The 26,369-nt window shown below is 37.1% G+C and overlaps 3 protein-coding genes across 8 annotated transcripts; 1 reads left to right on the top strand and 2 right to left on the bottom strand.

Moving 5' to 3' along the window:
- Positions 1-4,597: 4,597 nt before the first annotated feature.
- On the top strand, positions 4,598-13,988 carry LOC110802286 (uncharacterized). 6 transcript variants are annotated; one of them, XR_008930082.1, is made up of 13 exons: positions 4,598-4,872; positions 4,964-5,157; positions 5,270-5,330; positions 5,462-5,510; positions 5,788-5,842; positions 5,918-6,005; positions 7,981-8,099; positions 9,031-9,156; positions 9,734-9,827; positions 10,839-10,993; positions 11,206-11,258; positions 11,360-11,425; positions 13,784-13,988. XR_008930082.1 is itself a non-coding variant. In XM_022007736.2 (11 exons), the coding sequence occupies exons 1-11, from the start codon at positions 4,665-4,667 to the stop codon at positions 13,841-13,843; spliced, it is 1,209 nt and encodes a 402-aa protein (XP_021863428.2). In that variant the 5' UTR covers positions 4,598-4,664; the 3' UTR covers positions 13,844-13,988. The 6 variants fall into 6 exon arrangements, 1 of the variants encoding a protein (XP_021863428.2); XR_008930083.1 differs by having other exon boundaries at positions 11,206-11,278; XR_008930081.1 differs by having other exon boundaries at positions 11,206-11,425.
- Positions 13,989-16,446: 2,458 nt separating this feature from the next.
- Positions 16,447-17,466, bottom strand: LOC110802294 (uncharacterized). Its single transcript, XM_022007744.1, has one exon. The coding sequence runs from the start codon at positions 17,464-17,466 to the stop codon at positions 16,447-16,449; it is 1,020 nt and encodes a 339-aa protein (XP_021863436.1).
- Positions 17,467-19,167: 1,701 nt separating this feature from the next.
- LOC130469527 (uncharacterized) lies at positions 19,168-20,574 on the bottom strand. The gene has a single exon (XM_056838871.1). The coding sequence runs from the start codon at positions 20,572-20,574 to the stop codon at positions 19,168-19,170; it is 1,407 nt and encodes a 468-aa protein (XP_056694849.1).
- Positions 20,575-26,369: the final 5,795 nt, after the last annotated feature.

Raw genomic sequence — 26,369 nt, 5'->3', positions numbered from 1 at the left:
AAACAGTACATATACAATATATACCATTCACCCATTCATTATCGTGAATGGCCCACATAGCTGGTTAGTAAAACACATTATGCATCACATAAACATTTGCAGCAATTAATCAAGGGCACCAATAATCTACAAATTATTCAGTCCTTATTAATTCTAATCAAGTTGTTTTAACCTTAAGGATTTGTAGACCTAATCAAGAGTTTATGACTAAAAAGGGCTCCCACTTAAACCAATAAATTCATATGCTTTACTAATTTTAAACATAAAAATGTATTTCTAGTCTAACCGGAAACATACAAATTTAATTAAAATTTAAAGCTCATATAAATTTATAATTGAATCCAAAAAGTTTAATTTAATTTCAGTCGTATTTAAATTAATTCATGATTTTAATTTTAGTAAAATAATTAGAATAAATAAAATTTATTATAATTACAATATTCAAAATTAAAATCCAAGAAAATAATTTAAATTATTAATTTTAAAATTAATTAAAATTACGTAAACTGAAAATTTCAAATTAAAATTTCAAAACGATCTAATCGCAACGCAACAATCCCACGCAACGCACGCCCATGGGCCACACGCACACAGCCATCGCTGGCCATGTGCGCGCAGCCCATGCGCTGCGTCGCATCGCTGCTGCTCACCATCGCAAGGCATCACGCGAGCTAGTGCTCACTGCGCGCGCCAGCGCTCGACCATGGTGGTGCCGCCTTGAAAAAGCGTTGGCGACCATGGTTCAATCGCAGATCTAGGGCGGTTGAACCATGCCCGACACTGTTAGGTTATGATACATATGACAATTCATAAATCATGCGGAAAAACCATAAAGCCAGGAAATCATATTATTTACACATAATCATTTAGCATAGTTTAGATGCATACACTTTGTGGCGTGCCTTCCCTAGCTGCGCCCGAACCGAACAAGAACAAGTCTTTAGGACTCCAAGTGTCGTCCCTCCGTAGATAGTCCACAGCACGTCCGGATCCGCCTTAAGCTTGACCAACTAGGACCGCCCTTAAGGTACTTAGAATTTTCGGCACATATAGGCAATTGTATGACTGAATTTTTGCTCTCAAAAATCACTTTGAATACTTGAAATCTCTATTCAAAATAATGACCCTAGGCCTTTATTTATAGAGGCATGGAAAGGGAATCGTAATCCTATTAGGATACGAATTAATTAAACTAGAATCCTAATAGAATTCTTATTTAATTAATTCATCCTTTTAGTTTTAGGAATTTAATCATTAGTCGAAACCTGATAGCTTTAGGATTCGTATAGCACACCAACACACACGCACGCACAGCAGCCCACGAGGGGCGCCATGCGCGCGCGCGCAGCCCGCGACCTCGCAGCCCATTACTGCGAGGCCCACACGCTGCCGCAGCCTTGGCGCGCGCTGGGCCTGCCTTGCGGTGGGCCTGGCGCAGCCTTGGCTGGTGCGTTGTGGCGCGCTGGCTTGCTGGGCGATGGCCCGGCTTCGTGTTGGGCCTTCGTCTGGCAGGCCTCGTCCGATGCTAATTCGTACGATACGCTTCCTATTAATTTCCCGATTCCGGAATTCATTTCCGATACGAACAATATTTAATATTTCCGATTCCGGAATTAATTTTCGTTTCGAACAAATATTTAATATTTCCGTTTCCGGAATTATTTTCCGATTCCGGCAATATTTCCGATTCTGACAATATTTCCGTTTCCGGCAATATTTCCGATTCCGGCAATATTTCCATTTCCGATAATATTTTTCCGATACGTACCATGTTTCCGTTTCTGGCAACATCTACGACTTGGATAATATTTATATTTCCGATACGATCCATATTTCCGTTTCCGGCAATATCATCGTTTCTGGAGCATTCATTTCTTGCCTGTGACGATCTCAGCTCCCACTGAAACCAAGATCCGTCGATTCCGAATATCCATAGATGGAGTATTTAATGCCATTAAATACTTGATCCGTTTACGTACTATTTGTGTGACCCTACGGGTTCAGTCAAGAGTAAGTTGTGGATTAATATCATTAATTCCACTTGAACTGAAGCGGCCTCTAGCTAGCCATTCAGCTCACTTGATCTCACTGAATTATTAACTTGTTAATTAATACTGAACCGCACTTATTAGACTTAACATAGAATGCATACTTGGACCAAGGGCATTATTTCCTTCAGACACCGCTATTCCAGGGCGGCACCACCATGGTAACGTCCGCCAATTCCGCCACAGAGTCCCTGCGCCGCCGTCCCTACCTCCGCCGCGACTTAGAGTGGTAAGGGTTTAATATATTTTTTTTTGTTTTTTGAACTTGACGCTGTTGCCCAGAAATGGCGTTCGGGACCGTGGTTGTGCCGCCCAAGAAAAGCGGAGGCGACCATGGTTCATCCACAGATCTTGGGTGGTTGAACCATGGCCGCCGCCGCTTTTCCAGGGCGGCACAACCATGGCCCATCCGCCAGTTTTGAGCGACAGTCCGTGTTTAAAAAAAAAATTAAACATTTTATTTCTAATATTAAGTTTACATTTTATATTTACATTTTAAAAAATTATTTTAAACATTTCATTTCTAATTTTATATTTACATAATTATTATTTCCAAGATTTTTTTAACAGATTATTTTTTAAAAAAATTACCTGATTTTTTAAAATATTTTTAAACAGATTTTTAAAATGATTTTTTAAAACGAATTATAAAATGTCATAATTTTTTAACAATTACATAATTAAATTAATAAAATGCAAATACAAATTTAAACGGGGGCTGCCGGATTTTATTTCCCGGAAAATGTTTTCACAAATCGGAGAAGGAGGGAGGGTGAAAGTTTATAAGGGGACAAATGTCCTTTCAAGTAAAATACGCGGGCGTTATTAGCGTACGAGAACGTCGAATAGCGATACACCTTTTTTATGGGGTAAAATACATTAGAATTTGCAAGACCTTGAAATCTTGAGAAGCACAAAAGATAGGAGCTCAAGGTACCATTTATGTATTTTTGTTCGAACGATATAGTAAGACTCCTTAGATAAACAAATAATAAAAATTTTGGAGTACAAATAATACATAATTCATATTGTGTGTAAATATTAGAAGAAAATTCATTTCCACCTTTTTTCTGGATAAAATAGTTGTCTACTTTCAATCCTCAGTCGCGATATCTCAATAAACTGCAAGTAATCCAATCCATATGATGTAAACTACTCCACATTGTGCTTTAGCATGTAGTAGATCACCATATCATGTAAGCAAGGTACAATTTCCATGCATATGCATGGAATTGAAGAGGCCAACTGGCAAGAAAATCTACAAAACAAACAATACACATTGACCACATTGAACAATCTACATATACGGTAAGATAATTTAACACGGAGTAGTTATTTATTCATCCAAACCAACATAACATAACATAAAAATCAAGAATATAAACAAAAAAAAAATAGCAAAAAGCTCAACACAACTCAATTCTATATTCAATCAACATGAAATGCAACTATGTTTATACGATCGAGACATATTATGATGCTTACAAATTTGCGTCCGTGAGTAAAATTATGAGCAATATACCATCGATCGTCTAAGAGTACATATTTGTTGTAATGTACAAACAATCATGATAATCAAATTAAAGATACTAAGCGCAGCAAATAACTGGATCAAATACCTTAAACCTCTCCTCCATTTCAGAAAGCATAGAATCAAAATAGTGAAGCAGCATACGCAACATGGCTACATGTCCTACAATTACTGCCACAAATAGAAAGCACAGAGTAATTTTAAGCAATGATATCAATTTAACTTAAAATTTTAGTTAAAGTAGTAAATTTGCATATGTATGCTTTATAAGCTTAAAACGCCGAACTTTATGATAGTTCTACAGGAAAAAAAGTTACCGAAAGTTGGCGCCGCTGGAAAATTGTCCCTCGTTGGAGTGGTGGCCGTCGAATTTTTATTCCTGAGTTGTGTCCGCCGGAGTGGTGGCCTCCAAAGTAAGGGAAAAGGTAAAAAGAGGAATGGGTAAATTTAAAGAGGGTGGTTAGGTAATTTATAGTGCAGGTTAAGTATTTATGCGGCAGAGTTTAGCGGTCCACTTAATTTAGAATAGATACGAGTATCTTGGGTTCGCTATGCATGGAATGTTCTTTGAACTAAAATTAAATTGACCTGCTATTAAAGGTAAATCTATGACATGTGAAAGTTGCGTGAATTCTACATTACCTCTCTATTTGTTTGTCTTCAACTCTTTAAGTAGTCTCCCACTATGGCAAACCACCACTCAATCAACAACTCTTTCTCTTCAGGAAGGTCGTCGAAGTTGGTTCGTCCTCCATTAATTGAAGGAAGGATACCTGTAGAAGAATTTTCATAATTGAGATTATTATTATCAATTTTATCCTTGTTTTAAGTATTTGTTAATTATTTCATACAACCCTTACAAAACGGGTCTTCAGCACAAAGTATTATATAGATTTTGACAGTACTTTCTTAATTTATTTTAAATATAATATTTTAACTTTTACATTATTCACATATTCAATTTTAAATAGTAACATTTTAACTTTTAATTATTCACATAACTCAATTTTAAATATGTTTGATAAAATGGTGAAGTGACCAAAATCAAAACACAGGTAGAGTCCAGCATCCAGATATAGAGAAAGATGGACAGAAATGAAGTGAAAGCAAGTTCTCCAGGAGTTTCCGCCGTTCAACTCAACGATTGCCTCGAAGATCTTCTCAATTTCGTCCTTCAATCTTCCATCAATGGCACCCTTGACTTCAACCTTGCCTTATCTGCCGATTTCTGTTCCGGACTTCTCAAACACGATGATCATCATCATCATAATATAACCTCTCCAACTTCCAATGGTAAATTCATTCCAGTCTTTCTTTCGTAGGTCACTAATCATTATCGACTTTTGTGAACCTAATAAATTAACTGGGAGTTTTTCTGGTGCAGATATATCTGAAGGGGTGCCACCATATCCTTTATACAAGAGATTTGCTTCTGCTTTACAACAATGGATAATTTCAGGTTCATTCTTTTCAACAAGTGAAAATGTCCCAGAATTATTATGCGAGGATGAATCTCTGAAAGAAATTAAATATAAATGGAATGAATTAGTTTCACAAAAGGGGTCTGAATTAGTTTATGTAAGTTGTTTTATTGAAGTAATTTTGATTGATGTTTATTGGAAAATGGAAAGAGTATATGAATTAGGAACTGTAATTTTTTTCTTAATGGAAAAGTCACTTTTTTCTGTAGATGTTGAAGAGCATCAAATTTGAGCTTCATGTTCAGGAACCGTATTTTTCGCAATTGAAAGGTGTGATTGAATCCTCTAGAAATACATATTGTCGTTGCCTACAATTCGTTATCTTATCAATATATGTATAAACCCACATTCTTAATTAGGTTCTAGTAATTGTAGTTATGTTGAATTTGGTTTTGATACAGATGGCATGAAAACAGTTGAAGGAAGGTGTGCAGTTGGTAACTATAATCGGTATACAGCCTTGCCCTTGTATCTTTCAATTGTATGAAATTATGAATGTATGTCCCGAATGCACCAAAAAGTTCTATATTAAGCTGTCTTTGTTCTTTTATTAGAATGATTGAACTATGAGCCAACACAAAAACCTAGGGAGCTTTAGTTGGTTACGGAGGTTGACCATAAACTGAAACTGATATCTAATTTCACTTCACATGTTCATCATTTTAGTACAGTTTTCAAGTATTCGGGTGTTTAATATATGGTTTTGTTTTGGTTCTTGTCTATTCAGAATTCAATCAGGAGATTTGATTTTCTTCAACAAGTGCTTGATGCTTGAGGTTCAGGTATTGATGTGCTTGTGACGTCTTTAAGTGTGTGGCCAAACTGTATATTTAGCCCTGACATATGAGTACTTCCAGGATGTTCGTTACTATTCTTCGTTTGTGGAGATGTTGGAAGCAGAAACTTTGGAGACCGTACTTCCAGGTGTACCGACCATCGAAGAAGGTAAGGTTTTTTTTTGTACTGAATGAAATGTTACTCATTCTGCTACTATAAAATTATTCCTAATGTATAGGCAACTAGGCATAGCAGGACAAAGAATGTGAACCAATGCAAGGATAAATAATTGAACTTTCCATATCTAAGTGAAACAACTGCTGTGAATTTTCGGATGTTGGTGTGCAATATTTTGACAGCAAATTATTATTGCTTAGTTTTTTCTTATCTGATTGCCAGCAGCTTGAATGTGGGGGGTATATTTAGGATACGTTGTGAGAACTTGACTTGCCTGGCTACCGTTGTCTATTAATTGCAAAGAGTAACTGGGTTTGACATAGACATAGAGAAAAAAAGCTCGCTTGTCACATTATTTTTACAGTTTTACTGCAATATTTTGGTGTATCTTGTATGTTAATTAAAAAAAAAAAATTCTTCTCTGACAACTCAACACTGGTGGCTAATAACTATTAACTGGATAAGTGTTATATTAAAATCTCTTTAGGGTGTGAGCAGGGAGCTTTTTTGAAGGGTTTCCTTTACTCAAAATGAAATTCAGCAGAAATGGGGAACTGAATTACCTGATAGACCACCAGTGTATTTTCCTAAATATCTCCAAATTTAAAATTTTGTATTGGCTTAATAACAGAGTTTGAGTCGTAGATAATATTAGGCACTGATATTTCTGTCCTTGTCCCCAACTCCTTTTTTATTGCCTCTGGCACTCCGTACACTAGCAGTAGTACATTTTATAATATAGCTTATGAACTTTCTTGTTCATATTAAAAGCGGTCCTTGATGTTGATATTGAAGACCATTTTAATACCTCTATCTTGCTATCATATCCCTACTCTGTAGAATATGAATAATATGTAACATGTGATCTGGTGGAAGACTTTGCTCTGAGTCTGAGATAAACATAGGTTCTTAATTGAGGCCTAATTTTTCATATTTTGCTTCTACGGTTCAAGGAGATGTTTCCTCAGAATTGTTGAATCCAATTTGTCAGTAAGGCATCCTATTCCTTTGTTGAAGTAATTTCTATGAAAGGAAAGCAGGACAGAAGTGGCTACTTGTAGTCTTTTCTCAAAAAGTGTTGTATTACATATTTACAGCTTGCCTTTGACTAAGATGGGAAGTGTTTCTTACTGTGAAAACTCCCCATTAAGCCTATAACATGAATTGCTTATGTGAGAAGTTGGATAATTTTGTAGTTTATAGTTTTATATAAAGGAGAACACAAAAGGCTGACCTTAAGGCGTGAAGGTAAACCATGTAGAAGATGAACTCCACTGCTGAAGTGAGTAGGAGATCTAGGTTCTGAAACTCTGAAAATAACTCCTTTTACCGTTTCTTCCAATTGATGATCATGAAACTTAGATGTCAAAATTTGAAAGTGCAAGCTGCATTGCAGTCCTCCGTATTATTTGCTACTTCTTGTGAAATATTTATTCCAATCCCTACCTTTAGAGTGTCTTGATGCATGAACCAAGTAGCTTCCACCAACTATGGATAAGATCATAAGAACCTAAGTTGCATATCTGGTTGCATTTAAGGGATAGTTTTATTTTATTTAGGATGATCGTGGCAATTTATGTCTGGAAAAAATGTGATGAGAAAATCTAGCATGATGGGTATGTCTATTTTATTTACCTTCCCTAAATTCGTTTGAGGACTCCTGCTATATGATATTCTGTCATCCATGTTCTTGCCATATGCTTGTGATTTTAGAGCATAGTAATGCTATGTTGTAGGGAATTTGTCTAGCATGATATATTATGTCCAGGGAAGGAAGCATAATTAGACCGGGAGGAGTGCTAAAGCTGTAGAGTTAAGTCAGAGGATCTTTATCTAGTTTTAAATTTAGCCTTTGGCAGACTTGAGATTGTTGTGGAACTATTTGAAATGATAAACACTTAGCAATTTGATGCCTTTTTCATATATGCTGTGGTTACGTACTAATAGTTAGCCATTCTGTTCTCAGGTGAGCAAATCTACAGGAAATTCTACACCAAGGAAAAGGAGCAGTCAAATGGCGTCCTTGCAATATGTGTTGGCAGACCAGCTACTCAGCCACACATTGTCTTATCTGATATTCTTTCGGCAAGTTCATTTCCTTCCTTTTTCAGCCTCATTTATCCTATTATCTTTTCATACCTAAGGAAAACCTCATCATGAAGACCATGCAAAGTTCCCTTCTCCCAAAAATTATGATTGAAGAAAAAATCTTCTTAAAAAGATGTAATGTGCAATATAATAACACGTTAGTATTTCAGAAGTGTTTTTGCAATTGTCTATTTTAAGAGAACGAAGTTATCTCAGGATAGCTTTAGTGTTATGAACAATATGAAGTGAATTATGTTCCGGATTGCACGTGCTTATGAGATTCTGTTGTTAGCCTAAAACAATACTCAGATGTTATTATGTTTTCATACCTTTAATTTGGTAAAAATTGAACTGCGTGTTTCTGTTTGATGAGATGCACTAGAGATGAGATAGACTGTTACTCTTCTGTGAGCGATGTGTAGGACATGCAACTGTTGACAAGGCTTTACAATGTATGAACATCTTTATGAAAACTCCTTAATTTTCTATAAATTGCGTTTGTAATTGGGAAGTACTTTGTGGATATGTTGGAGAAAGGTTTATGAGGGAAGTAAGTAACGGGAAGGGATTTTTTATCGGAAATATCCTCTAAAATGGTCGCTGAATGCTCTTATATGTTTATTTTCATGGATTTGGCAGATTATTTCTTAAAAAATTACTACAGAACAACTGTATGATATCATGGGGTGTTGACTTTAAGGACGCAAAATTGGTTCTTGAAATGAAATTATGAGTGTCTTTAGTTTCTGTCATCTTGTGTCCATAGCGTTTTTCATAGCTTGATTATTGTCAGCAAATCAGCAATGCATATTGATACAATGTAGTATGTACTATGTTGCAGCATAATTTTTAGAGAAATATTATTATGTGGGAGCTTTTTTAAGAAATTGAACTGTTGCCCTAATGTTTTTATTTTATTTCTGATCAGGGCCTTGGCTATAGGGGCATCCAGAGTCTTCTAGGGCTTAAGCATACTGTTGGGACAATTCCCGAGGCGCTTCCACCTCCAATATCAACTCTCTACTCATCTTTTGCGTTGCCACATAAATCAAATGTATGGAAAATTATCACGCTTTCCTTCCTGTCTAGTTGTCTTTACCCAATTTCATGTAGTCTTATTTAGGTTTCAGCTTGTGGTCAATTTTCATATTAGCATGGTCAGTGACTTGTTTAGGAAAATGGAATTTTAGATGATACTGATGTGATGATGTCAATTGCAAAAGAAGAGCTAAAGGGCTTAAGTTTTTTATGTAGGCTTTGTTAATAGATAAAAAGTTTCCTGGTCTTCCCCCCCCCCCCCCCCCCCCCCCCCCCCCCACCCCAAAGAAAAAAATTGACGTAAAAGAAGTTTATTCCTTACTTTCATATATCAAATCATCAAATTAAGCCATTGGATTGGTTTTCTATGGTAGAAATTGTTTCAAATTTAACTGTTATCTTCTATGTAAGAATATAAAATCTGTTAGATAAACTAGGGTCTTCGACGATGTTAATAAAAAGGGCGTCTTGAATCTTGATTACATGTCTATAAAGACTGAGAATGTGGCTGTGCTTTAAGCTTCAAAACTCTTAACTCTGGCTATGAATTCTGATCATTGCTGCACATTAATTGATTTCTTTGTTGACTCGAGATTAAAGGTTGTACCTTGACTGAAGGTGCCAGGGCATTAACAAAGCATGTCAATAGATGCAGCAGCAACTATTGGGGTAAAGTGGAAGGAAGTGGTGAGTACATTTTGCATTCTCCTTTGTCTTCCTTTTGATTACATAAAGGTCGTGCTTTTGAGATTTTTCAACTTGATAACACAAAATAGAGTCTAATTTGAAACTCCTGTAAATGTGGGTTATGATTATATCAATATAGCATAAGCTTCAAGCACTTTGGATATCTTCAAGGTTTTACATTGGCCGTTCAGCAATAAGTAATCCTCCAAGTGAACTGACTTTATTCCAAAGTTACCGAAGGCAACAAGTAGAGTATACCAGTGAAAACTATGTTGAAGGAACTCCACAAGATGACCTTATAACTTAGGAAAGAAGGGTGCTGTCCTATCTTTGGGACAGAGGCACATATTAGGGAGAAAGACTGTATTATGAACACAAAACTGTGCTAAGTGCTGACATGGTATCAGTTTAAATAAATAAATAATTGATTCACTTTGACAATCGATATGGAAATTGCTGAATGCATTTGTTTTCTTGAAACACACTTCTATGACCTTTTATATCATTTTTGTTTTTCCTAGCTACGTACTCTCCTGTGTTTTTAGAATGTGTTGCTGTTGGCTGTGTCTGTCTCCGTGTATTTGTCTCATTCAAAGTCTACATTAGAAAAACTATTGGTTTCAGCATTCATGTTATGCCTAAAAATATTCTCAAGTTGATGGATCGTTGCTATATAAATCAAAACTGAATCTAATGATGTTTTTTTACTAGCTGTAGGAAGTAGATGTTCATATGAATAAATCGGTGGAAAATTGCATAAAATGCTAAAGAAAATAAGACAGCTGAAAGGGTTTATAACATCTTATAGAGTTACAGAGAAGCTTGATTCAGGATTAAGATTGGATGTGGAAACTTCCAATTGGTTTTTATGCATAACCTGTGTATTTGATTCTCTGATTTTGTCATAAAGAGTTTTGTATACCTGAAAATTCTTTTCCCCATGTTCTCTTGCTGAAACAGTCACAAACAAACAGTCCATGATTTTGTTTCTTCTTTGATTCTTTGTGTCAGATTCAACTAAAAACCAGCTTGCCATAGAAGTCATAACCCGCATCATAGATCAATGTCGATGGTTGAATGTGCATAATGTCCAACCACATGGTGCTGTTTTTGAAATACGAATTCCTCAAGGTTATGGTGCTCGGTGGTCGGTTGATGGTACCAAGGTAATGCTTTCATGCAAAAGTATGGCTTGAATTAAGAAAGTATGTGTTTCAAATTCTATTTCCCTATTTGGTCACAGTTAGGTTTTTTTTATTTCAAATCTTTCAAAAAAGCAAGTAATTACACATTATTTTTTTTGTTATTCCACTAAAGATAGTTGAAAGTAAACCATAATAATGAAATTGATTGTCTTCCATTATGTCCTGATGGACAGTGATCTATGCTATCCAAGCTTCTCAGTAGTGTCAGATTCATCAGGAATGTGAGGTGAACATGTTCTAATATATGTATGTGTTGATGGTACAGTACTACAGTAGTCCATTTATCCAATATGAACTCATTTTTGGTTTTCCAAACATATCATACAGAAGAAATAAACATACACATAATACATTTGGCTGGAATTTACAAGTTGCATTGTCAGCTGTAACTCTGTAAGTGTTTCTTTGTGGATGGAAGTCCGCTGTAAGTTCGGCTTGAGTTCTTTCTAGTGGTTAAGAGCTATGTTAGTTAGAGATTTCACGCCAGACTTGTAATTAAGAAGGAACGATGATAGATATGTATCACCCTTAAACCACTATGAAACAACCATGAATATTTCTATTAGTTTAAGACGAAGTACTCTGTAATAAAGAAGGAACAATGATATATCAAATTTAATAATCAAATAAAAGTACGAAGATGCATTAATCATAAAAAATAAAACTCCATCTATAAAAGAAACAAAAGACCCTTCAACTACAATAATACTTTTCTGAGTTTTATTATATCTCTAAAAAATAAGCTTTAAAGTCTTAAAGAGTAGACTAAGATCACCATGTTGCTGAAGTATCACTAGCATACTCGTACCCGATAATTTGATGATGATTGCTCCGATTATGACCGCAGTTACGACATTTCATTATTGTCCCAAAATTCTGATCGCCGCTTGAGTGAAACTTTGGACATAAACATGAATGATAATTGCATTGCCCATATGTTACCGTTGTTAACACAACCTTTTTGTTGTTCTGCGTAGAGCCAAAAGAATTAGAACCAGAGCTTTCCATTATATATAAATATCAGCACAGAAAAGTTTTTTTTGATAGAGAATATGATTAAGACAAGCTTGAAAAGTATTGAATAGTGAACTAATTAATATATACATATATACATCCCAAGAGGAGTGAATAAAACTATGCATGTAAATAACAAAGATTTTGTACATAATTATAGGATATTAATGAATCAAATCTACCGCTAATATGTAAGGAACTTTCACATAATAAGCAATGTTGATTAAAATGAGAAATTTCGTACAGAAATTGTAATAATAAAAATGTTCTTTATGTAATATTAACTATATTAGTTTTTAATACCAAGTATAATTTAGGTAATATACTCTGTTAGTTAATAACTACTTCCATAATTTAGGTATATAATAATATACTTATGTAAAAATAATTTACAGTAATGAAATTAATACCAAGTATAATTTCTGGGCTTCTGTCGTAATTGATTAAAATCTTGCCAGAAGAAACTAAATCTATGCATTGGGCCGTGATAGTAAGAATTTTATTTATATAGGATATTAACATACAGGAATTGCTGAACTATGAAACTAGCTACTGCTAATATGTTAAGAATATTCACATATTTAGCAATATTAACTAAAAAAACGGAAATTTAATACTCAGATCGTATATGAATTGTCAGGATTCTCCGCAATATACTTGTGAAAGATTGTGTATATTTGAACTTTTTTCGAACCTTGTTACTGTAGTTGTTATAGCGGGTTAGTTGGGTGAATGTTCTGTCGAAGTTAATTGTGTGATTTGAAAAATTGGCGCTTCATTTAGATCAGAACAAGTAATAAGAGCCAGAAACTAGGTGAACATAAAACTAGGTTTCTTTTGATCGTAATTAATATTTCTTTAAAGAATTATTCTTTATACAAAGCTAAAACATACATATAATATAAAATGTTGTGACATTACTTATACAAAATCTATATGATGTGTGTGGTTTTTCTGAGTTGCTGATTGTCTCAAGTCAAAATGCTTTATAGTTGTTAAACCATTTGTAGGGCATTGAATTTGAATTCAGACAATGTTTAAGCATAGGTAATCAATCATCTTATTCTAGGGTTAGAAAAAATCGTTTTGTCACCAAAGTTTTAGGCTCCGTTTGGTAAGGCGTAAAACGTTTTCATTGTAAAATGAGGCGTAAAACGTTTTCATTGTAAAATGATTTTCCATGGAAAATAGTTTTCAAGGGAAAACACAATTCCAAACTAGTTTTCCTTTGTTTGGCAACTTAAAGGAAAATGGGAGAAGATGGTGAAGATTGAGGGGAAGAAAGGAGAGGGAGGTAAGGAGGAAAGAAGGAAAAGTGGTTTCCCTCCCTTTCAAATGGAAAAGAGTTTTCCATCTTTGAGAGAGTAATGGAAAATTGTTTTACATCCCTTACCCAACCAAACAACGTAAAATGATTAAAAAGGGGAAAATCATTTTCCATGAAAACGTTTTACGCCCTACCAAACGGAGCCTGAAAACGTTTTACGCCTTACCAAACGGAGCCTTAAAGAGATTGAGAGTCAGAAATGGTAGAGCCTGATTTGTGCAAGTTCCTCAGTTTTCACAGGCTTAAATTTTATTCTCGCAGTTCAAGGTTGATCCTTGAGTTTATGGTTACTCTTTTTTCTAGATAAGTTTGTTTGCTTAATGAATTCGCTGAAAGTTGTGTTTCATTTAAGTAATAATCTTTGCGATAATAAGTCTGTTTTTGACACTGATTAGCTTGTTTGCAATCAGTTTATAGGGTTTCTGGAACCATACATGGAAAATGGACATTCAAAGAAATGGAGGCACTGACTAATACTAATGTTTCTTCTCTGTAAAACACACTTGAGAAGCTACTCTCTAATTTTGCAAAAAGTGCTATTGCAATACTGCTGTGCCCTGAACTCGCTTTTGTTCCTAACAATCGTGGTTATCAAAATCGTGATTCTACTTTGAATCGGAGGGGACTCTTAGAATCGAATCGTAGAATCGTAAGATTCTACAAACAGATATAATTAAGATTTTATTCTCAAAATTCATTTAAAGTGCTTATATTATAGGAAAAAACTTAATAATTGAAATATATAGTTGTTTAATAGTTATATAAGCAATAATTAACAATATATTTCTATTAATTACCTTCAAAAAAAAATATTTCTATTAATTACTTTCTCTGCATGATTCAAATTTACGAGGTTTTCGCTACTCGAGAATAAAGTGTAGAATCGCGTAGAATCGTAAATCGAATCGTAAGGCATATTTAAATCGTAGAATCGTAAGATTCTATTATTTGAATTGCGATTTTAATAACCATGCTAACAATTGCATATGAGGTCCAATGTTTTGAGCTACTAATTCATCTTTGATTCAGGAAAATAGTAGCGTTTGCACATAGCAATTATCTTTTATACTACGTACTTCGCAAAAAAAATTTAGGGAAAAGTTAGGCTAGCATTTTATTGCAAATCATACTTCACCAAAGTATACTTTGAGAAAGAAATTCATACAAATTAATTTTGTACTATCATTTATCTAAGGCTGAACAAAGTTATCCGAAAAACCAAAAATCCGATCCGGTATCCGATTCGAAAAAGTGGATACCCTGTGGTTATCGGTTCAGGTACTTGATCCGAATATCATTTTACAAAAAACGGGTATTCAATAACGATTCGATAAGCATATTTTTATAAGTTTTTCCCAATTATTTTTTCCCAAAAGCTTTAAATCCTAAATTATAACAATGATTTATAATTTGATTTAAATTGTAATTTTTTTTTGTAATGTATTCAAAATCATGTGCTAAGGTTGGTATTTAGTGTTGAATGATATTACAATAATTTAATTATAAAGTCTATTTTCTAATTGGATATCATATCGGGTACCCGGTATTCAATCCGAAAGTTTGGATACCCGAACTTATCGATTTGTTTCACGGATATCAATTTTAGCCTTATTGGTTATCGGTGTTTCCGACAATGTTATCGTCGGATACCCGACTCATGCTCACCCCTAGCATTACTCGCCCTTTTCACGTGAGAAATAATAAAAGGAAGACTTGGCTAATATGCCAATATCACCCAAAACTCTTTTTTTCCCGATAGTATATCATCACAAAACTATCTATCATTTCAAAAAAGTATGGAATTTTGGGTTAGGCACGGTATAAATTGAGTCACATTGGCCACATCCACAGTCTAAATTCGTGAATTGAACCTTGCAAAACTAAAAGTTGTTGCTTGAAGAAACCTAGGCAAGACCGCAAGACTCTCGTTATTGTTGTTGCTTAATTCGAATTAAAATATTAACAATAGAATGTTTAAACATCATAGTCAACTTTGTACTATAGAAGTTGTGATTGATTCAGAAAATTTTCAATCAAATCAATCGATTTTAAGTTGATAGATGGATTCTTAATCGATCTACTTGTTACCAAAAACTCAAAAGTAACATATCCACATATCAAGTCCATTATACTAATCGAACTAACTAGAAAGTTGCCCACTCCATTCTTATTAAATGTTGCTTCTATTGAGTTTACATCTAGTAACGGTCCTTAGTCTTTATCAAATACAACTCCCGTTGTTAAAAGTTTTTTATACTTTAATTTGACCATAAATTTACACTATTATATACATCAAAATGTTTTCACGCGAGATCTTGTTAGATTCTTCACTTGTTAAATTTGTCTCAATATATATTGAAAATATCTCAACTGTCATAACTTTTTCTCATACAAAATTAGATATAATAATTTCTAATATTGCATTAGAGTCCATACGTACAATAGTAAGAGTAAAATCTTTCAAATTCGAGGTATTACGTAGTATGACAAACACCGTTGTTCTATTAAAATCACTATGTATCTATATTTTATAAGAAAACGAATGCGGTTTTTGACTTTTTGGTGTACCTTATAAAATATCTATTATACACTTGCTAATGTGTTAAATTTCATTCGAAATAAAGAAAATTATTCACCTGTTTCTAGAAAATGATCATTTCAAACAAAAATTACAGAACCTTTCAATTTATCAAACAAAAATGATAGAATCTTTCGATTTATCGATCTAAGCAAGCATATACTTTGCATGGGGAATGATCTTTGTTTTATAAAATTACAATATTAATATAAAATATCATGTAATCATCGCGTGCATATATAAACAATAGCTAAATCATAGTCAATGGGCATAATCTAATATACAAGTCACTATAAGGTCACTGAAAAAATGAGGGGGCTCAGGTACATACCTAGCTAAGATGTACCTGGTGGTGTATATCTGGGGTATTTTGAAAGAATCACAAAAAAATGGATGTTTTAGTAATTTTGCTGCAAATTGCCGATGCAGTTTCTGAAAATGACAAATATTGTTTACTTTTTTTTTTCTTTTTTTTTCACACTGGCAAAACTCTAGCTATATTCTATTACGAAAACTCAACCCTTCCTTCCTGCACTTGTTAGCAATATTATGAGCACTTCCCACTCTATCCCTGTCTGCCTTTAGAATTATGCATGTGTTGAACGTTGCTGCTAGTCTCTTGATTTCGTTGATATCCCAGATAGTCTGGACGACTATACCATCCTTGTTAAGCTTCAAGTTCATCACCAAGTTGTTGGAATCTGTGAGTAGCATAACCTCATTAATGTTCTGCTCCTTTGCCCATTGCATAGCGTGTAGGCAAGCCTTGACCTCTGCTTGGAAAGCTGTAGAAGTACGCCCGTAGCTCCCTCCTCCATCCCTATAGCAATTATTGTCTTCCGTACCATCTTTGTACGCCCATCCCCAGCCAACCTTCTTTGTTTTCTTTGCCCACGAGCCATCAACCTGCAAAACAAAGTTAGGAAAAAAATCCTTGTTCCTACCCAAACTGACCAAGAGAAAGCCTGGGGGATGAAAAGGGTCCTTGTCCTTTGACTGATTGCCCATGCCCTCCCATCTGTATCCTTGTTGGAATGATCGCAAGAGTTTCATTTCCTCCTCAGTTTGAATTAAAACAGACCTTGCATGACCCCCCAGGTTTCGAAAAACCCTTCCATTCCTAGTGACCCACAAGCTCCAAAGCATGGCGACAAAGGCTTCGAGCTTGGTGTTCTCTGCTGAATCCTTGCTATAATAGAGCAGGATATGTCTCTGAATCCATGTAGTAAAGCTTATGGATTCATTATCATTCAAGTGGACTTGTATTCGGTAAACTGACCATGCCAATCTAGCCACACTACAAGTCTGGAAAACATGCTGTAAGGACTCGTCCTCACACCCACAATAGCCACAATGATTGCTAATATCAAAGCCTCTCCTTTCCAGGTTATGATTAACAGCTAAGCCTCCGTACATAAGTTTCCACATGAAAACCTTCCATTTTGGCAGAATATTAATTTTCCAAATTATACGTAGAGCCTTCAAAACATCTTCAGAAATTCTATCTTCCTCCATGATTCTGTTCTCAACTAACATAGCGTAACCTGACCTAACCGTGATTTTTCCTGAAGGATGTCGTTTCTAGAAGATAAAATCTGTAGCAGGTGTATGAGGTAAGTCCATCGCCAAGATATCCTTGGCGTCCTTCCAATCAAAACATTGCCTGATTAAAGACACATTCCATGTGTTTCTATCTTGGTTAATGAAGTCCTCCACCTTCCATCTTCTAGAGTGCGCCAAAAGTTGATTCGAACGAACCACTGGGATTCTTCCCTCCACCCATGCCACACTAGCTGCTAGCACGTCTTTTCCATTTCCAATCTTCCATGCTAGACCTTTCTCGAAGACTGAGGAGGCATTATAAAGGCCTCTCCTGCCCAGTGAACACCTAACCTTTGTTCGCCTTTGGAGACCCTTCTTGCAAACACAACACCCGCTAGTCGAGAAAATTACCTTAGAAACCAAAAGGTTGTAATCTTTATGGAGCCTCATAGCTTGTTTAAATAACAAGCTATCGTTCAGAAGCTCAGAAGATCGAATACCTACTCCTCCCATAGCCTTTGGCTTATTAACCAAGCTCCTTTTCACCCAATGCACACTCCTGTCCTTAGCACCCGCCCACCAAAACCTACTAATGAGAGAATCAATTTTATTCGTGATTGAGGGCGGAACTTTTAGACATTTCATAACGTGGGAAGAAATAGAAAGAAGAATGGTCTGGATTAGAATTAACTTGGTTGATTGGTAGAGGTGTAGTGTAGACCAACTTAAAATCTTCCCAGCAATTTTATCCACCACAAATTGGAAATGTGATGATTTTTTCCCCTGAATGTCAATAGGGACTCCTAAGTGGTTCCCTAACTGGGAGACTTGCGACATTTTGAGAATTGCCCTAAGACTCGTTTTCTTTTCAGTGCTTGTAGATGGTGAAAATTTAACAAAGGACTTATTTAAGTTCAGTTGCTGACCTGAGATTTTTCCAAACCTAACCAGATTCTTCATTACTGCATTACATGCCCTTTCATCCGCCTTAAAAAATAACATGACATCATCCGCAAAGAATAAGTGTGAAATCGACGGTGATCGTCTCGAGATTTGAAGCCCTTTGAATAACTTTATATCCTATGCTAATGATAGCATTCTAGATAAAATATCCATGCAAAATAGGAACAGGTACGGAGAGATAGGATTAACTTGTCGAAGGCCACATCTGGGCTTGAATGGAGATGAAGCCTTTCCATTAATCAGAGTTCTAAACGACACCGTACTAACACATTGCGAAATAAGTTGTATCCATTTCGCTGAAAAACCATATGCATGAAGAACCTTGAGAAGGAAGGTCCAATCCACCCTATCATAGGCTTTGGACATATCTACCTTTATAACTGCCATATCCGCCTTTCTTTTTGAATTAACCATGTGGAGAAGTTCGTGACTCAGTAGGACATTGTCCTCCATATAGCGACCCGGAATAAAGGCGTGTTGGTAATTGGAAATCAAACTTGGCAACACCTTTTTTAACCTGTTCACCATACATTTTGAAATGCATTTGTATATTGTGTTACATAAACTGATAGGTCGAAAATGACTAGCCAACTCCGGGTTCGAATTCTTTGGGATCATAAATAAGAGAGATTGATTCCATTCCTTGAGCAGGTAGCCCGTGTGAAAAAATCTTAGAATGCTCTTGGTTACCAAATCACCAACCGTCTCCCATTATAAAGAGAAGAATTCCGCCGTTACTCCGTCTAGTCCTGGTGATTTCGAACTATGTATACTCAGCATGGCTTCCTTGATTTCAATTTCTGAAAATTCTTTATCCAGTGCGTCCTTGTCTCCACTACTTAGACACGGAAGCGCTAACTGGCGTAACGTGAGATCAATTTCCTCATTGAGATTGTTATCTACAATTGGATTAAAAACGTCCAAAAGAGATTCCATGATCACCTTCGCCACTTGGTCTTGGCCTTCAACCCACACATCCTCTTTATCCTTAATCGATGTGATCTCACTCCTCGACCTTCTACATTTGACTCTTCGATACATCATTGGGGTATTGCAATCTCCTTCCCTTATCCACTTTTCCTTCATTCTCTGTTGCCAATATTTAAACTTTAAGGTGCAAGTTGGAACCCAATTATGCAAATTCTCAATGTACATACTTCCTTGATCGAGATTGGAGATTTCCAAAGCCTTATGAAAGAGCTTAGAGTTCTCCTCTCTCCAATTAATACCCCAAAAGGATTTGTTGGAGAGGCACCAGTTTTGGAGTGTTGTTCTAATATATTGAAGATTTCTACGCACCTTAAACATACTAGATCCTGATCCCCCAGTGTTCCAGTTGCTCTCAATCACTCGTCTGACCTCTTCAAAATTCAAACACCAATTTTCCAACTGGTATGGTCGTTTAGTAAAACGAACCAAGGGAGAGGAGTCATAGAGAATTGCTGCATGGTCTGAAATCGTTATTGGTTCATTTCTCAATCTTCCTTCTGGGAAGTCATCAAACCAAGAATTCGTGACATAAGCTCGATCCAATCTTTCCATAATTAAGCTCTCACCTAAACTCTTATTGCTCCAAGTGAACTTTGGCCCTGAAAACGGCACCTCAAAAACATTGTTTCGCATCCTCCAGTTAATCAAATCATTTGCTCCCCTTATTGTTGTACTTCCTCCCAATTTATCATCTTGTGTTTCAAGTTGATTGAAATCCCCTATCAGAATACAGTTTGGGAACCTATCCAAGAAGGAGGATAGAATTTCCCAAACATGTACTCTGTTCTCAACTTTAGGCTCTCCATACACAAAGAGCACATGCTTACTATTTCCATTCCTTCCCAAAATGTTACAGACAATAACATGCTTCGAAGCATGAATGCAAATGACCCTATCATTGGTCCATCCTAAAACAGCTAAACCCCCTTTACTTCCATCAGCATTACATCCAAATAAATAAGAAGGGTTCAAAATTCCTAGTCTACTTGCTACATCATCTACATTCATCTTAGTTTCACACAAAAACAAAAGAGTTGGAGTTTTAGTTCTGCATAACCACACAATGTAAGGAATTTTAGGGGTGTGTGGATCATTAAGCCCCCTACAATTCCACGAAAGAAGCTTCATATGTCCTTCGGGGACTGATCTGGTTCAGTCACCTCACCCTGTTGATCCACTTGTGAGGAGGCTATGATGCCCCGTTGAACATCTTCCTCGAGCTCCTCTTCCTGTTGTATTCCCCTTGATCCTGTCCCCTCACAGCACTATTTTTTAATCTGAGTTTCTGGTCGATCAATGTCCTCACCTCCTCTTTTAACTCCTATCTCTCTTTCTTCCTCTAGCTTGCGATAGACTGCCTGGCCATATCTGGTTGCCATATCAACATCTGACTTCGATTTCACAACGCGTGTCCCTTTCCCCTTGTCATCCTTCTTCCAAATCTTGAACCCTCCCTTATCAATCCATCCTCGAAGGGTTTTGCAACGCTTCGACTCCACCCACTCCACATCAAACTCACTCTTCCGAACACTCTCTCCATCATCGCATGACTTTGCATCCTGATTCTCCTCCCTTTTTTTCCTTTTCCTTGCTATGGACTCCTCTATAACCTGCCTTAAAAGACTCCTCTCATCATTATTAATGTTATCATCCGATGAGGCTGGTGAATTTGGAGGATCACATTCTGTCAATGGTAAGTTTGGGAGGTCAGCCCCAATGGAATTGTGGGCATAAGGTAAGAATTGGGATATAGCAACACTTGGGTAAGGATGAACTCTCCCCGTATTTTGGGAAATTCTGAAGTTGCTTAAAGACCTTGCCAACCTCCTACTTGCTTCTATGAAGTTTCTGGATGTCGAATTAAAACACCCCACTGAGTTTCTTTCTCGTCTCACCCTATCATGAGTGATAGGAGAGAGCAGGTGCCGACTTGGCATAGGAAGATCCGAAGGAGGTGGAGGATCTCTATGACTTCTGATAATTACTGGCACATGAACTTCTATTCCCTCGAAAGGAACTTGGACCACCTCCGGAACCGATGATCTTACCCTACTATGGTTAGTCCTTCCTCCGTACTCCCCTTCTTGAGCTGACATAGGTCCCCTTGAGGATTCCCCCACCTCATAAGTCGACTCAACCATTCGTAATCTAGTAGCCAATGAGAAGTTCGGTGGGTTTGACCGACTTTCAGATCGCAGAGGATCTCTTGCAGTTTCTGCTACAATCACCCTTGGGACCGTTGCTGTAGTACGACCCGAATCTTGGCTGATAGAGGGTGAAGTGCCCAATATCCTATGGTTTGAGAGAGATGGGTTTCGGTTTGTAGGATTAAAAATATCAAGTGTAGTGTTTAGGCTAGGGTTAGGGTTAGGGTTAGGGTTTTGGCTATGGTTAGGGTTTTGGCTAGGATTAGGGTTTTGGTTTGTGTTTGAGTTTGTTGATTGATTTCTCCTTTCATTTAGAAAATCCCTGTTCCTGCGAACCTCTTCCTGGAAAGATGAATGCAGTGACCTTCTCGGAATTAAATACTCCGCATAAGGGTCATGCAACAAACCCATTCTTCTTCCCGGCGATACAGCCACCGTGTTCAGTGGATCAGTATGGGTTCTTTCCTCACTTGAGTCCTCCTCCATGCGGTCCTCTTGGAAGTCCTCTCCTCCAGTAAAGTACGCTTCCGTACTTCCACCCGATCCATCCTCCTCAGAACTTCTAAGCTGGTGAGAAGGATCAGCACCATGAAACCTCTCACGAAATGGAATATCTTATGGTTCTTCATACCTTAATAAGTTTAGACTTGTATTTCTGTTCCCATACCTATCAGCCAACCCTTCTATCCAGTTTGTGTAGAAGGGATAGTCCGTGGGTCCATGCAGCACCCTAAAGCCATCCTCTTCCACTGCTTCCAACCTTCTCCTAATATTTCTTGCTGCAATTCGTGGATCTACAAGACATCTGCTTGTGGAATGACCAGCACAACCACAAGATTTACAGAATTTAAAAATACCTTCGTACCTTAGATAGATCCAAATGACTCTGCCATCCATTAAAGGAATGAAGCATCCAGGAATCAGAGGTAGGGAGATGTCCATTAGCACTCTTCCCCGAAGCTCCGCATTGTTGGGTAAATCCCCATCTCCAAAATCCAGCTCATCAACGTATCCAACATGCTCCAGAATTCGCCTTGCCCAGCTGCGAGTAAGATATGGCAGAGGTAGTCCAGAAATTTGAACCCATATTCTGGTGGTGTTAAACAGGATCTGCTGAGGGATATCAGTGCTATGATATCGCCGGAAATTGATTATTCTCCCATCAATGATCGTTGTTTGCTGACGAAGAAGACCCTGCAGATCCTCCCTGCTGCGACACTCAAAAACATAAATGAGTCCAGTGCGATGCACTCGAATAACATCTCGTCTCGCCCACCTAGATCTGACTATGTGTTGCACCGTGTGAACTGGAGGTGGGTTCAAACCCACAAACCTTCCAATTACACTTGAATTGAAGTTGATTCGGCCAAGAACAGAGAAATCAGGTGGTGGCTCAATTAAAGGTCCCATCCTATATGATTGATTTCTACTCCCATTCCCATTATTTTGTTGGTTTCCATTTTGATTGTGGTGTGGAATGTCACCATTTCTTTGACGATGATTCGCCATTGAAGAAGAAAAGAAAGAAGTATGTGAAAAGACAGTGAAGAGAATTGGATAATTTGAAGAAAGGTGATGTATCAATTGCCCAAGATGGGTTAATTTATAAACGGCTCAATGAAATACCGGCCAATAGCTTTGCATGCAAATGGAGTCTCGAGCATCGCAAACAGTAATGAGTGGTTTTTTGAGACTTGAACTCAGTAAATGGAGTAAAGGTTTATCTAAATTCCTATTGGCCAACCAAGATATGGAACGATTTTCCTTTCTGAAGAAGGAAGATGGAAAGGCTTCTATCTTTTCACTGACTAAGGTAAGGGGTAGTGAAGCTAAGCATATCTTTCCACCATTGGCTATGGTCTGAAATGATGAGAAATGGGCGATCTCTGTTTTGCATGTAATAGTACACTAAGACCAAGACTGGACTTAGATGAGACTCACTTTTCGTGAGAGAAAAGCTCTCTGATTTCTAGAGAGAGAAACTATTGATACAAATATTGTTTACTGGAGAATAAATATTGCATAGAAAATCACAAAAATGTTGTATACACTGCAAGAAAATGTACTATTAACGACGGGAAATCCCGTCGCGAAAGGCCAATAATCGTTTATTAACGACGGGATTTCCTGTCGCGAACCCGTCATAAAAGGGGGCCGTCGTTAATAGAAATCTCGTCGTAAATCCGTCGTAAACCCGTCGTAAAAGACATTTGTGACGGTTATTCCCGTCATTGTTTGGTTGTTAGCCTTTTGCGACGGGATTTTTGACCCGTCGCAATTAGATTGTCGTTAAAGATACAAATTCTTGTAGTGATATGCAAAAACAAGATTCAATTTTTTTTTAATAAAACTAAAAACATTGCAATTATTTACAAATTTTCCATTGATATATACAACTCCGACCAATTAGTCTGTGTAATACAATCTACAAGTGTGCTTCCAAGTGTTTGGCAAATCGACTCAAAGTTGTTCTTTCTACGTTGATCCAAGACGAACAACATGCTTTCATCCTGGGAAGGTATATGTCTGACAATATTTTGTTAAGTCATGAATTACTTTCTTTTATTAATAGTCGGAATAGTATGGGTCAGAACTTGATGGCTATGAAGATAGATATGAGCAAAGCTTATGATAGGGTGAACTGGAATTTCTTACTGAAGGTTTTACGTGCTTATGGGTTCCCTTCTCATTGGATCAATTTGATTTCCCAATGTATTTCCACCACTTCTTTTAAAGTTTTGGTGAACGGAAGGTCTACACCGTTGTTTCGGCCAAATTGCGGTCTGAGGTAGGGGGTCCCTTATCTCCCTATCTATTCCTTTTCTGCATGGATATACTGGGAAGAATGCTGACTTTGGGTAGAGAGATTAAGAAATTTCAAGGCATTAAACCAGTCCGTCGAGGTCCGGCCTTGTATATCGCACTTATTCTTCGCGAACGACGCTATGATCTTCTTCGAAGCAAATCGAGAAGCAAGTGCAAATGTGAGTGCTATTCTGAATAGGTTTTGTGCTATTTCTGGGCAACGACTAAATCTTCAGAAATCCTTTATCAAAGTTAGCCCTAACACTTCTGCTGAAAACCAACAACTTTTCAAGTCTACTTTACAAATGCAGCAAGCAACTCAGTTCAAGACGCATTTGGGAGTTCCAATTGACATTGTGGGGAAAAAGTCTTTACATTTTAATTTTCTGATTGACAAGGTTGCTGATCTCCTGGTTTCTTGGAATGTAATCCATCTCAACTCCCAGCCAGAGAAGCTGATTTTAATCAATTCAGTTGCCATCGCCATGATGTCTCATATCCTCAATTGCTTGGAAATCCCTTTAGGTATTACAAATAAGATAGATTCAATGTAGCTTCTTTCTTTTGGGCTAAGAAAAATGCAAGGGGAATGCACTAGATGCGACGTGAAATTCTCCATTTACCAAAGGGAATGGGAGGATTAGGTATTAGGAAAGTCGCTATGTTCAATTCCTCGTTGTTAATGAAACAGGCTTGGCGTCTTCATACTCATCCCCAACTTCTGCTTTCAAAAGTTTATCAAGCCAAGGGTTTCTCTTCTTTAACTACAGCTGCTCAAACTCGTATCACTGGCCGTGTTTCTTGGGGTTTTCGGGGTATAAGGAAGGCAGAAAACCTTTTGTTGCAAGGTTGTGCTTGGAAAATTGGCTCGGGAAATAGAGTATTAGCAGGAGGAGATAAATGGGTTGAGGGTCGTGTACCTATTTTCTCTTCCACAGTAAGCCTCGGCAATGCGCGACGCTGGAAGGTTTGTGATTTTTTGAATCAAAATCCTGTTCAATGGAATGCTGCAATGGTGAGAGAAAATTTTCAATGGGATGATGCAAGGGATATCTTGTCTACGGAATTACCAGTTAGTGGGAAGGAAGATTATTTTTTCTGGCAAAAGCATCAGTCAGGTAGGTACAATGTAAAGTCGGGTTATGCTTTCATGTGTGATTCACAGGAACAAAACTTATCTCGGGATACCCCTCAGTCCACCGGGAATTTCTTTAGAATCTTGTGGGGACTTTTAATCCCAGAAAAATGGAAACTTTTCATTTGGAAGTGTTTGTTAGGTGGACTAGCAGTTTGTACTAATCTCCGAGATCGTGGAAAACGTACTGAGGTTATGTGCGCACATTGTGGTTTACACGAGGAAGATGTGCAACATGTGTTTCGTTTGTGCCACAACAGGTTTGGATGAGTGGATATATATTTAGGTATTCACTCTAATTATGATGGGAATCTCTCCTTTCAGGAATGGATTCTCTATTATATCCAGTTGTTTATCAGCTCGGATGGGAAGAATGGTCATAGAGTGTCTTTCTTTATTTGCACGTTATGTGCTCTTTGGATTACTCGGAATAATAGAGTGTTCCGGAATCAGATAGGAAGCACATGCATTGTGATCAACCATATTCAGGATGGTATGCAGCAGTTGGGAACCCTTCTCAAGCTTAGACAACGACAGAGTTTGCATTCTGGTCTTACTGAAGTAATCCCTATTCAACCACCGGGTTTTTGGAAGGTTGAAATAGGGCGACAGACGGAGGGTTATACCCCTTTTCATTTACAGGTGGATGCAGCCTGGAATAAAGACAACCACCGTACTGGAACAGGGTGGTCTTTATCATCAGCCACAAAGTGTACACTAGCTCACACTGGGTCTTGTTCCTGGGGAATGTCACATTCTGCGGCCCAAGCTGAAGCTACAGCATGTCTAAATGGAATGCAATGGGCTATCTCTTGCTCGATTGACTCAGTCTTAAT

This window comes from Spinacia oleracea, chromosome 3 (genome assembly GCF_020520425.1).
Source record: "Spinacia oleracea cultivar Varoflay chromosome 3, BTI_SOV_V1, whole genome shotgun sequence".
Classification (NCBI taxonomy): Eukaryota; Viridiplantae; Streptophyta; class Magnoliopsida; order Caryophyllales; family Amaranthaceae; genus Spinacia; species Spinacia oleracea.
Note: the sequence above shows the minus strand (reverse complement) of the source record. Positions and strands in the feature narration are given on the sequence as shown.